Below are 13,458 nucleotides of genomic sequence, written 5' to 3' on the forward strand. Positions count from 1 at the left end.
TGGCGAAAAGTGACCAAAAAAATCGTTTTTTCGGAAGTCACATTTTCGGATTGTACATTTTCTATTCTATGTATGCGTTTACAAAGTTTCCCAGTCAAAAACGATCGCAAAGTGCCAAAGAAAAATATTTATGCCAGCTAAGGTGGCAAAATATTTCCACAAAATGGCGAAAACACGGCAATTTTCGCAGCGCTGTATCTCCCGAAAGACGCCACCGGGCACCGCCATCTTGGTCGCGTTAGATCGGTGGAGTCTTCAACTTCGGCTTTCCGGTCACTGCTTTCATTGTCACTCACTCACAGATGCACAAACGGCAGAAAACGAGAGACAGTGAAGCAACCAATAGATTCTAACACGCGATTGGCTATCCGGCCACGTTCTCTGGAACGGCTCTCCCGATTGGGCGTCGCCATGACAACATGGTGGCCACCGGGCGGTTCGGCTGATGCGCAATTCGCACGCAGTCCGTTTCGCTAATGTTTTCATCGGTTCCGCGGTCGGCTCAATTCCCGTTTAGTGGTTTCATGCATTGCGGTTCTGTTCAGTAACGTTATTGTTATCTTGACGATAATGCTTGAGATCGGGCGCCAGATTACGGGAAGTGCGCTGCTCGAAAGACGTATTGAAAACATGCCCGCGGCTTCACCATAATTTGTCCTTGAGTGGGAAACGTAGTGCGTGAGTCTACAATATATGTTCGTGAAGTGAACTTTTGGACTCAGTGCGATATTATAAGACGCTGTATCACAGCGAGCTTGCGAGCTTCGGGAGCTTCATGCTTCGAGCTTCGTGCTGCAACGTGCAGCACGTTGCAGCACGTGCAGCACAAGTTGCGGCGTCGTGTTTGCGCTGCGCCCTATGGTGGGACTGGTCGGTATTGCACGCGAGTAATAATAATTGATGTATGCGAAGCGAAATTTAATTCCAAACGAGAGGTGGCTATACATAGCAACGCGACTTAAATTATGATCGTGATGAACGTGTGCGTCATGAATTTTGAGGGAAGGGCTGACGGGGTGCAATGATTAGTCACCTCGCATTGAGCAACTTATGCCGTGGCTCTACACTTGTTCGTACAATGCAGTCTCGAATTACAAAATATTATTTCTGGTGTTTGAATAATTAAAAAAATACATGTTGAGGCTGCAGCGTTTTGCAATTTGATAATCTTGATGCCACATTACACTGTTTATTTGGGCAATGCAGTTAAACTGACTGTTTCGCCTGAACTAGAAGAGCGTGGTATGCTAATAATAATTAGTGTTGCAATTGGGTAAAAAAGCATACATTCTGTTTTCAAATAGCTCGTTTTATGCTTGTGATGCGCTGATAAAATCTTTTGACACTGAACAGCCCCATGAACTAAGCTGTAGCTTCAGCAAGGTTAGGACACCCAAAAATTTGCTGAGTCTATTGGCATTATATTATTGTAACAATAATGCGTAACAATACTAAAGAAAACCATGCCTTGCTCTTCATTTTGGAGACAGCTATGCATGAGGCATACATTGAGTAAAATATAGGTACCCGAGTAGCCCATAGTAAACTTTTTGGTACAATAGGCATAAAACTGGTGTCTGCAATCGGAAGGCCTGCACATAGAAACCTCCAATTAGCCAGGAAGGCATCCCAGATGCACCAAATCAAAGGGCAAAGGTCTGCGAGGTTGTCCCCAAGCAAGGACAGCAAGGACTATGCTGCTGGTGCAGTTTGAAAATCATTAAGTCATTGTAAACTTTAAAAGCGGTTTTCTCAAAGGTGCGTTCTACGAGTTCTTCGTTGCTCATGGAAAGGATAGCACGGCAACCACTGGGCGGATTTTTACCCTGTTTATTTTATTTTGATCCTTGACGAGTTCTCCAGGGCGAGACTGTCTCGGATTTTCATTTTGGGGCCTCGTTATTTTTTAATGTGGAATTTACAGCTAGGTCAATTGTGTGCTCCAGGAGGGTACAAGTAAAAATATTGATCTCTGTAAAAAGAATGAAGGGTGTAAAAAAATTTAAGACTGTCTTGCCCTGTAGTGTTCTTCTGACTACAATTGAAAAGTATTCAGAACTTCCTACCATGTGTACCTTGCTAGGCTTTCCACGAGCGGGCAACATGTAAACTTCTGTAACACAAGAACTATTGAAGGTATCATCATGAAATTTTAGATTTAACCATTTGGAGTGTTTTTGCAGTGTGCCTGCCAAATTTCATCACTCTATGTCAAAAAAACAAAAAAGTTCACTGTGATCCCCACGTCCCCCCTTAAAGCAAGAGAACTGTACTGGCGTTTGGTTACACATGGAACATGTCCATTGGCTGCCATTCTTCCGGGTCGTCCTCTTCTACTAACTTCTGCACTGGCTTCTTTGTCCTCCAACACCTATCTAATTAAACCAAACGGGGAAAATTCAAAGGCCTTAGCCACTACTGGGTTGCCTTTCTAGAGTTTCCTATATTGCTATCTGTTGAACGGCCCCCCACCCCTTTTGAATGGAGGTGTCATCAGGGTGGTGGGGCAGAAAAGGGTCACCCTGATTGCATAGTAGCTTCAGCTGTCTCCGCATTGTTTTAAAATCCATTGACATTGCTGTAAATTTCCCACTGTCGCACCACAAGACCATGTCAGTTGGAATTGCACAAGCAATCAGATGCCAGTGCAAAACTCAGCTGTCATGCATTTGAGATGCTCTAAACCTTCCGGCTTGCACCATCTGCTAAAGACAGCTTGCGGGGTTCTTGCTCCTGTCATCGTTGCATCCGCGGCAAAGTGGCACTTGCCGTGGTGTGGGTGCATTTGGGTGATAAGACACACTGCCACGGCAGTGTGGTTGCTAGTATTTAGCCAGAGGTCTCCTGTCCCTCTGAAATTCTCTTTTGTTTTTGCATTTCAGAAGTTCTCTGCCCTCCAACAGCAGATGGCGGCATTTGCGGAGTCCTTCATGTCATCACAGGCCACGCAAAAGGAGGCGCGAAAACAGGTACCGTTGTGGCTGTGTCATAACAGATAATTGTCTTTGCCATCCAAATGTACCAATATAACCGTAAAGTCCTCTGCAGAACCCTTCCTTTCTTTTGGTAAGAATATTTTGTGTACCCGCCTCTTCTCTATGGCGTGGAGTAATCGTCTTAGAACTGAGTACCTGCAGCTGCAGTTAGAGAAGTGTCGGATACCCAAGATCTGAGCTGTTGTGCCTCTTTGGCAGTTTTCTCACTGGAGTGCTTGATGGGCAGCTGTGTTTTGTTTTGGGTGCTGAATTTTCAACCAAAAGCTGCAATTAATCGCAGCATTGTTTGCTTTGTACAACAATGGATTTTGGTCTCAGCTCACTAAAGGACTGCCTGGCAAGTGTATTAACAGTGCTGGCCCGTAATAACCCTCATCCCGTTGGAGGATTTTTTTTTTTTTTTTAATAATTGTTCAAGTGTCTGCTGTGCTCTCTGTTCACAGATGAATGACATCATGACGGCAAACACGGAGGCATACACTACCCAAGCTTCCACTCTGAAGAGGTACCCTCCCCACAATCATTTTGGCAGCAAAGCTGTTCTTGGTCGAGGCTTTCATGGGACAAAATGTGGTAATGCAGTCGCAGCGATGTGGAGAGGGCATAGTTGGATGAGGGGGAGAGCAAGCGCCAAGCACACATGCAGCAAGAATGCTTGGATGAGATGCTTATATAAGCAAAGCTTTTCTAAACTACTAAACCTGGTGACAATGTTTATACTTGTCGACATTGTTGAACAAAAAGAAAATGTTAAGCTTATTTGAGGCAAGACGTCAATTCATGAATGGTATTTGCATTGTTCTTTTAATTAAGAATACATGGCTGCTGGATTTTCGAGATAGCAAATAAAGAAATACTTAGTGAAAAGAAAATGCGCTTGCGACACCTCTTCGTGGCATTGTTCAGAATTCAAAAGTAACAAAAAGTTCCTGTAGATGATGGGAGCAGTGGAACCTAGCAAAAATAAATTTGGTGCGAATGGGAATCGATCTACTGGCTTGAGGAAGCTTAAGGGGGGACACTCCTCTTAAGACTATTTCTTTTAATTTTTAAGTAAACTCTGTGAAAATTGTCAGTCTTGCTGCATTTCCTCCACTGATTTCAAATATGGCATTATTTTTGTTGTTGGTCAATTAGGTCCCGAGATAATTAGAGGTAATTAACCAATTTTGGAGGAACAATAGACAAAACGGTGTTGGTCATAAAACTGTAATCTTTACATTTTCCAACACTATGAACCCTGGTGAGTGCAATAAGACAATCAGTTTTTTGATGCATCGCTTGGAACTAATTTTACAGCTCATTAAACTTCAGTCTTTGAAGTTGGCACTCAAAATGGCTCCTTGCCAGTGTTGCCACCAAGGTTTAACGAGCTGTAAAATTAGTTCCAAGCGACGCATAAAAAAACTGATTGTCTTATTGCACTCACCAGTGTTCATAGTATTAGAAAATGTAAAGATTACAGTTTTCTTACCAACACAGTTTTGTCTATTGTTCCTCCAAAAATGGTTAATTACCTCTAATTATCTCGGGACCTAATTGACCAACAACAAAAATAATGCCATATTTGAAATCAGTGGAGGAAATGCAGCAAGACTGACAAGTTTCAAAGAGTTTACTTAAAAATTAAAAAAGTTTTTTTAAGAGCAGTGTCCCCCCTTAATGAGGCTTAGCTTTGGATTTGCGATTACGGAAGGCCTAGCAGCTTTGCTGTTGAAATCAGTGTTTGCAACATTAAGGGACGACGCTGGTCTTAAAGTGAACTTTTTTATTAATCGGTCTACGATAATGAAAATCACTGTGCATATGTTTTGTCTTCATTGCAAATATGTAATCAGTTTTCAAGCTTTAAAAATACTTCAATTGGCGCCACATGCCTGGTCTTGAAGAAAAATTTCGAGTATGGTAGGCACTGTGATAAGAGAACAACGGAAATCAGAAGTGGCCGCTGCTCTTAGAACAGCCTAGCAGACAACGGCAGCAACGGCCTTTGCTTAGTGCGCATGCGGCTACTCTTGCCGAGTTTCCCGTATCACTCCATCACATGGCGCTGATCGGCTGAACGGTCGACGCTCCCGTGATATTGGTAAAAAATTGGGCGGGTGTACCTTCACTGTTTTGTGACACGCATACGCTTGGCTAGGTGGGATAACCATGTTTCCGATTTACTCTACTTTTATGTCACGTCACCACCATACATTGTGCACAGTGCAAACATTTATCATTCTCTAATCTCTCATCTATATGGTAACCTGCCGACGAGGAAACGCGTGCCAGGATGCGAGCTGACCTGCTGCGGCATCGTTGATAACAGAATGAATACGCTTCCCTTGCACTGTCGGCAAGCGGCATCCTCCACCTTATCGCTTCATTTCTTTTTACGTGCTGCTAATCTAAAGATAGACTCATCGTAGTGCACCCTCATGTGTAATATCGCTAACGCAATCGTCTCCGCAGCCCGCAGGTGCGCTAAGCCTACCTCCGTCTAGGCGCGGTTATCGCGATAAGTTGTCACCAGACACGCAGAAAAATGTATTCTAAGTGCTTTATAATACTGCTCGTTTTTCTTTTCGGTTATTGATAAACATATTTACTTTTATAGTATGCCATTTGGGCCTTTTTTCAGTCCTCGCATGAATGAGTACCTGAGCCATTGCACTGTGATGAGAGTGCCGAGCAGACGACCCACGACACCCAGCCAATCGGATTGCGCCCTGTGGTCACGCGCAGTCAGTAGCTGATTGGGCAGCGCGTTCTGTCTGTTTTTCTCTACCCCAGTTTTATTCTCAACCTATGGATGAAACGAAGTGGTTCTGGCGGGAAATTGAAAGCGAAAAGACGCACTTTTCAGTGAGATTAAGAACGCTATAGCGCATGCAAAATCCGAGCAGCTAGTTGTCAAAAGTTATTTTTGCGTCGAACCTTGGCCAATATTAGCGTTCGTCGGTGCTATAAATTGATACTATGGCTCAAATTCGTACTCCTGGGTTTGGATATTTGGCTGACCGAAAGAAAAATAGCTCCACTTTCCGAAAATGGCGATTTTGAAAAATAAATTTTTTGGCCAAATTTGGAATTCCAAGACCCGCGTCTCCCCTTAAGTCGGTGACGCTGGGCTAATTTGCACACTGGTTGGGCAACATTAAGTTTGTGATTCCAAGTTTTCAAGCCCTGTTAATTTGGCATACTTCCAAGGCCAAAACTAAAGCATGAAATCAGTTACCGAACCTCTCACCATTACATGAATGCAGTTACTATGAGGTTGGAGGTACCACATGATTGTTACTATTGTATTTTTGCGCATATAGCATCATCCCCGCATTGCCCACGCCATTGAGCGTGGTAATGCAACATTTAAGTACCCTACAGTTACGTTTTGTTTATTCAGCTAAAGACCATATTGCTCTGCAGCAAAGCATATCATGCAGACAGTGGCATCAGATGTTGGAAAGGCAAGCGTGCTTGAGATAAATATAGGACGGTGCAGGTTCACGACTGAACCTGCACAGTGAACCTGCCGGTCAAGCTTTTTGCTTCTTTTGGCACCTTAGTGGCATCTTTCTCGAACCTCCGATCTCCCTAACCTGTCCTTTCCAGCAATGCTGAGCAGCTGGTGAAGTCGTCGCAGGGCCTTGTCGCTGGTGTCGCTGCCATACAGGAGGACGCCACCAAGTCGACCAGTGAGTTTGCGGCCAAGGTGAGCACCTTCCATGTGCATTCACCTGCTTGGGTTTGTCATACTGGGCACACAAGGGAAAAACAGTGTTCCCCTTGGGTCAAGTAAACCTACCTTTGGTGCTCTCTTTTCGGCTTGAGATGCAGTCTATCATTTGTCAAGCAAAGCACTTTATGCCACTGTGTGCTGAGCACCTTGATCGAATTTCGGTGCTTCCATCCTTTGCTTTAAGTGCCATCTAATTTGGGTGCAGTTATCGCTGTATTGATTAGCAGAGCAAAGGCTTGCACAAGATCTATTGTGGGCAGGCAAGCAGAGGTAGCACAAAGGTGGCAGCCAGTGGCAGAATTCGTTTTGGTAGATGCACTACTGTACAAGATGTTCGGACATACCATGCGAAACAACCAACCAACTCACTCACTCCCACAGTTTACGCTTTTCTTTTTTACTTCTTTCTTCACAACTTGGAGTACACATGCTGCGGCAAGACATGAAAGATACTTTACAAAGAGTAGGCGTCAGCATAGCTGAACAGACGAGCGCTTACCCTTGCTGTAGGCAACACTGTTTTAGCTGAAAGTGTCGTTGACTGCACATCCAGTTGCTTGTACGCAGACGGTGCAGTGATGACAGTTGCACATCAGTGGAAGTGTGCGACCAAAGTTGTCCAATAGCAGAAATTTTTGCTCTGTGAGGCAGAAACACAGCTGTGACAGGAGAGTTTGCAGTATGCCTGTATGAGTATGAGTATGCCTCTTCAATTTGGCACCCCTGGCAATCATATCTTACTAACGATCTAGAAAGAATCCAAAACCACGCCGCCCGTTTTATTTGCCCCCAGTACTCTAACGATATTAGCGTCATCGAACTAAAAGAATCATTGAACCTGCTGTCACTTGAATCTCCTCGAATAGTTTGTTGGCTCTGCCTTATCCACGCTTTTTTCTATCATTCACAATCACGGCATGCCCTCATACAACCATCACACAGAACTTCATCCCGCATTAACCCCAGCCACCCTATAGCACCAATCAACGGGCGCACCTCAGCCATTGAACAACTCCTCTTTTCCCAATGGAATAACACTATGAAACAGCCTGCCTGATAACATAGTCAGGTGCGGCAACCGCCAAACCTTCCGAAATAAACTTAGCAGTCACATGTCACAATCTGAGTGAATGCAGCTAACACATGCCCTTGTAGATTACTTTTTGGAGCCCTGTTTTTTGCCTTCATGTCTATTGCAACACTTTTTGTGCCACCCCGTTTTTCCTTTTTTTCTTTTTTTCCTGCTGTTTGTGTTCATGGCTGAGAAGAAAATCATACCTTTTACCTTGTAAAATCATACCCCCCCTTATGTAATGCCTTCGGGCCTTTACTAATAAATGAAAATGAAAATAATTTTGAGCTTTTTGCTGTTTCTATTGAAGATGAGTGGTGTGCAGCTCAGGTGACCTAGAGCTTACTCACCATGTTGAAAATGTCTCATCACCTTTGTGTCAGGTACAACAGCTTGAACTGCCGCTAGTTGTATTAGGAAGCAACAAGCCCCACTTCTTAGTCACAAGAAACATTGCTGGGTTCAGTGGTGGTGCAAACCATGACGTGTGGTTGCTGTCTTTGTTTTTCAGGCAGAGGAGTCTCTCCGCAACCTCTCCAGCATCCAGACGGCTGTCGAGGACAGTGTGACCAGTGAGGTGGCCCGCTTCTCTCAGGTGGGTTTTGTGGGGTCTTTGACACATCCCCGCCCTCTGCCATCGTAATTCCACGTGTGTGTTGGTATATAGTACTGTATGGAGTTGTAGTATTTTAATTGGGAAATATGATAAGTGACCACTCAGCGCAGGTGATATGTGCAACGGAAATCTTGTATATGTAACACTGCTTCCTACCTGGCAGATGATGCGAGTTGTCGTGTTGTCTCTGTCCCATTCTTTCCACCAAACACCAGCAGTGGCCCGCACAACCTTGCATTCTTTTCAGTTTTAGATTTATTGTCCTCTTGCTAACTTTAGTGCAGCTCAGTATTGGCAGGGGTGGAACAGCTGCGCCATTTGCGCCACTGAGTGCCAAACTCGTTTACCTGCTCCATCCTGCACGGAACCGCCCCTATTGCACCAAACTCGTTTATCGGCACCGTCCTGCACTGCAGAGCCAGAATTTAGTCTTGAGATATAACTGCAATGATGCCGTGTGCACGAAAACGTGTCTGAAACCTCGCATTTTCAGTTTCATCAATGGTTTTGGTTTCATCAAGGCTATGAGCAGCTATGGAAGTTGCCTTTGCTTAGTTGTGAGGCTGCTGGCACTACACGCCTTCTCCACTTTCAATTTGGATTTATTTCTGTTGCATTTGCACAGTTTTGTTTGCTGATGCCGGCCGGTGCGCCACAGTCAAAAGAAAATGACCAAAAGTGAGGGAAATGTTTGTGTCACATCGTAAAAAGAAAGAAAACAGGATAATATTTCGTGAGTGAAACAGCTGCGCCATTTGTACCATCGAGCGTCATACTTGTTTGCCTGCTCCATACTGTGGCGAACCGCCTGTATTGTGCCGAACTCGTTTATCAGCGCCGTCCTGTGTTGCAGAGCCCAAATTGAGCCTTGAGGTACGACTGCCTTGATGCCCCGTGCTCGAAAACTTGGCTGAAACATTGTGTTTTCGGTTCCAATGCAACTGTAATTACGGTTTCATCAAGGCTATGAATGGCTATGGAAGTTTGCTTTCGCTTAGCTGTAAGGTCACAGGCACAACGCCCCTTCTCCGCGTTGACTTTGGATTTATTCGTGTCACATTTACACAGTTTTGTTTGCCGGTACCGGCCACTGCGCTACAATCAATAGAAAATGGCCAAACGTGAGTGAAATGTTTTTGGGTCATGCCGCAAACCGATAGAAAACAATAATATTTGCATGAAAGGTTGCGGTTTTTTGGAGGTTAACTTCAACTGCATCTTACTGGTACTCACTTACGAGGCAGAAACTTGGAGGCTCACTAAGAGGGTTCAACTTAAATTGAGGACGACTCAGCGAGCAATGGAACGGAAGATGATAGGTGTAATATTAAGGGACAAGAAGACAGCGGAGTGGATCAGGGAACAAACGCGTGCTAAGGACATATTAGTAGAAATTAAAAAGAAATGGGTGTGGGCAGGGTGTGTAATGCAAAGGCAAGATAACTGTCCGTCATTAATTAAGGGTAACAGAGTGGATCCCTAGAGAAGGCAAGCGTGGCAGGGGGCGCCAGAAAGTTAGATGGGCAGATGAGATCAAGGAGTTTGGAGGGATAGATTGGTCGCAGTTAGCGCAGGATTGGGATAATTGGCGATCTATGGAAGAGGCCTTTGCCCTGCAGTGGGAATAGACAAGATGATGATGATGATGACGATGAACTTTAATTTAGTTGACTATTTTTCACGAGCGCTGGTGCATGTATTGAAAAAATAACATGTTGGATGCTTTTTTCTCGCTTGTTAATTCAGTTTGCCTTTATTGTAAGGTAATTACTCATTTTAGCTTATGAACTTTAGGGTTAGCTTTGCTTATGTGGAGGATAGTCCAGCATTGTTTATGCCTTCTAACACGCTCTCTTTACGTAGTTTACAGCATACGTTCGTCGACTCTTGCAAGCCCATGATGGGTGAATACACAGCTTTCTGCTTTGCACGCACTGAAACCGCTATTTGATAGAAAAAAATGTAAGAAAACGCCTTGTTTTACGGAATGCCGCCGTGAGTTCACTTAGCACTGCTGTATACTGGACATGAAGCCAGGCCTGTTAACTGATACTCTTAGACTGCATGTCAAGTTTACCCTTTGAACTTCAGTAATGCGCGCACTCAGTGGGGCTGAAAGGTAGATAACTCCGCATATTGTAAATTTCCTGATATAGTACTACAGTGTAGACCGCTTATAACGTATGTCGCGGGAGCCGCAAAAATCCGCACTATAAGCGGTACCGCACTATAACCAAAACACGCGCGAATTCAACCTCATCGCCACCTATCTCTCAAGTCAACCTATATTTATCATCACTCAAACGCACAGCACTTAAAAACGAAGGCGCGGTTTATATTTCGTGTTATTTTTAACATCAGCCGCTGCTGCAGGGAGAAAGCGCAGTCTCACAAACGGCGAGCGCGGCTTTAACTTCTGTTGTGTTTGTTTTGAAACCATGGCTGCGTTTTTAGCGTCTATGAACAGATGCCGCAAGACGTGATAAGAACCCCAGCGGGATTTTTTTTTTTTTTTACCCCACCTTGTGTTCACGATGCCGAAGGCGGCTGCTTATCAGCGCAACGGAAATCTTCGGCTTCGCCCGGCTCGAATGTTTGGAAAGGGAAAGAGCGGTGGCTTATCAGCAACAACGTTCTAAAGCGTGAACCGCGTGGTAGATTTGGTATCGCGAAAACATGCAGTGCACGCCAGCGCGGATACAACTGGCGTGGTGTGGGCGGCGCGGTAAAAGGCGGCAACATGGCGTCGGCACTGGCCATGAAGCGGTGCAGGCAGTTCCAGTAAGTTCCAGCGACCGCTTCTAACCGCTCGCTGAAATGCCGCACGGGGCGCAAGCGAAGATGCTCATGCAAGAAAGGAGCTAATAATGTGGGCGAAAAGTGGAATATAAACTGCCATCCACGCTGCTTGTGAAAGCGCCCATCAAAAAATACCGCGGTGGTAAGCCTAAACATCTCTGGCGCGGCTAGCCGGCTCGGAGCGCTTCGAATCTCCCGCCATTAGGTACGCGTCTCCCCATTGGTGCAAATCGTCAGGCTCCTCCCACTGCCACGCGAAGAAGCCACCGCGAGCGCGGAATCGTCGACACGAGCACGAAAAAAAAAAAAAAAAAAACGCGCAACGCTGATGTGCACGATTCGTGCGCGAAAACAGGCCATGCGGTTCACGATTAATAAAATCAACTTGCCGCGCGCGGATGGGGAGACTGTCGCTATCTTCCGAGATGCATCAAGCAAGGTCAGTTGTGGTTATCAGGTACGCACGAACTAAAGGGTGCCTATTTTTTTTCTTTGGGTGTCTACGTTAGAGGAGGGCAAGGGGTGCACACTGCGTCAGATGGCCGATTTCACCCTTTCTTTTTTCTTTTGCTACCCTAAAACGATGTCTCAGCTGCGCCGGTCGATCAGCAGACCCGCCGAAAAACCGCACTATAAACGGTATTGTGCTTCGGCCAACCGCATCTTAAGCGGTATGCTTATGCATTGAGTTCTATGGGAGGCAAACCGGTGGTCGCAAAAACCCGCGTTATATCCGGTCCCGCACTATAAGCGGTTACGTTATAAATGGTCTACACTGTAGTACAAAACTGCTTTCTGGTTTGCAGTAGGTTTTAATGCCCGGTAGAATGCCTGATATAGTAGATACAGAGATTAAAGTTAATTGGCAAGGGGCTGGCACAGCAACCTATTTCTGCCGCCTGCCAAACGGTCTTTCTGACTACTCCAAGCCTGCTACAAAAGGCCATTTTGCCTGCTTCAGGGACTGCTTCCAAAGCCATGTACCCTGTTCCACCCCTGCTTCAGTGCCACTGCTTTCATTTGCATAACAGCCAATTGCTTTGCAGCTGCAATGCACAAACGTGAAGTAGGCAAGTGCGTTTACGCAGTTGGCTCGCGCCTGCATACAGCTTTGATGTCTGTGCTGCACTCTTGGCTGTTTTGCTCAGTGGTCATACCCTAACATGCCTGCCCAATTCTTGTATACCTATACCTAGATTTTCATGCCACATTTCTGGTGTAATGTACCCAGTTTATTTTATCATCATTACAAAGGCACTCCCCCTCCTCCCCACGTTGGCAACCAACATTTGGGTTATTTACCTTTGCATAAAGGGCACACCCCCTATGTTTGCTTAGCAAAATGTTGCTAGTAGTCGGCCAGAAAACAGCTTGTTGAGCTAGTTGATTCATTTCTGCTGTAAAAAAGAATAGGACGCTAAACAGACAAAGTGAAGGTATGCACAAACAACACAGAGGTGCCAACTGACAGCTCATTAGGATGTTGGAAGAGGTTGGATGTTGGATGTTGGAGGATGTTGGAATTTGCACCTGTATATGTTCTTCGTTTGATTAGTGCCCTGTTCTTTACAAACCACAAGGACCTTTCTTGCTTATATTGATGGAATTGTGCTGCGTTCTTTGTTGTGTGCCTACGTTGCAGCTTGTTCTAGTTGTAATCCTGCACATTTTTTCAGACCCTAGCTGACCAGAGCGCAAGTGCAGAGAGCCGTCTTGCAGACTGTGTCGGCAGCGTGTCCCAGACAGTCTCTGTTGGCACAGAAGCCCTTCACTGCCAGGCCAAGAAGGCCAAGTCCTCGGCCGACAGCTTGGACAGCGAGGTGGCGGAGACCTGTGACCGCCTCTTGTCTACTTGCCAGCACGGCACAGAGTTGACCGCTGCCGCAAAGGACTCCGCAGGCGCCCTTCAGGCGGGCATTGTGGATGACATGGCCAAGTGTTCCACAGTGGTGTCAGACTTCTTCAGAAACGAGCTCCAGGAGTACACCCCCACCGGTGAGAGAGGACGCCATGGCTGGGAGAAAGCTGCTGCTCTATGCCAATTCCACGAGAATTTAGTCGAACACACTTATTTCACGCCATTGTTTAGAAAAATGAATGCTTAGAAAATTCTCGTGAAAACCCCACTTAAAATATTAGAACAATGTGCTCATGTTCAAGCTTCGTTCGTAGCCTGACATTTGACGTAGCATCAGGGGACTTGTAGAGTACTTTTCCTCAACATGTGTGATGGCTTTGGAATGACCAAGTG

The 13,458-nt window shown here is 45.4% G+C and overlaps 1 protein-coding gene across 1 annotated transcript in view; it reads left to right on the forward strand.

The window, feature by feature from the left end:
- The window catches only part of LOC144153610 (kinesin-like protein KIF11), a 46,797-nt gene that overhangs the window by 20,902 nt on the left and 12,437 nt on the right, over positions 1 to 13,458 (forward strand). The window contains exons 17-21 of the mRNA XM_077685259.1: positions 2,883 to 2,969; positions 3,440 to 3,501; positions 6,594 to 6,693; positions 8,304 to 8,387; positions 12,884 to 13,202. Coding sequence (XP_077541385.1) covers positions 2,883 to 2,969; positions 3,440 to 3,501; positions 6,594 to 6,693; positions 8,304 to 8,387; positions 12,884 to 13,202 — 652 coding nt within the window. The remainder of the gene's footprint in view (positions 1 to 2,882; positions 2,970 to 3,439; positions 3,502 to 6,593; positions 6,694 to 8,303; positions 8,388 to 12,883; positions 13,203 to 13,458) is intronic.

This window comes from Haemaphysalis longicornis, unplaced genomic scaffold (genome assembly GCF_048455015.1).
Source record: "Haemaphysalis longicornis isolate Haplotype H1 unplaced genomic scaffold, Haemaphysalis longicornis Haplotype H1 scaffold_9, whole genome shotgun sequence".
NCBI classification, from domain to species: Eukaryota; Metazoa; Arthropoda; class Arachnida; order Ixodida; family Ixodidae; genus Haemaphysalis; species Haemaphysalis longicornis.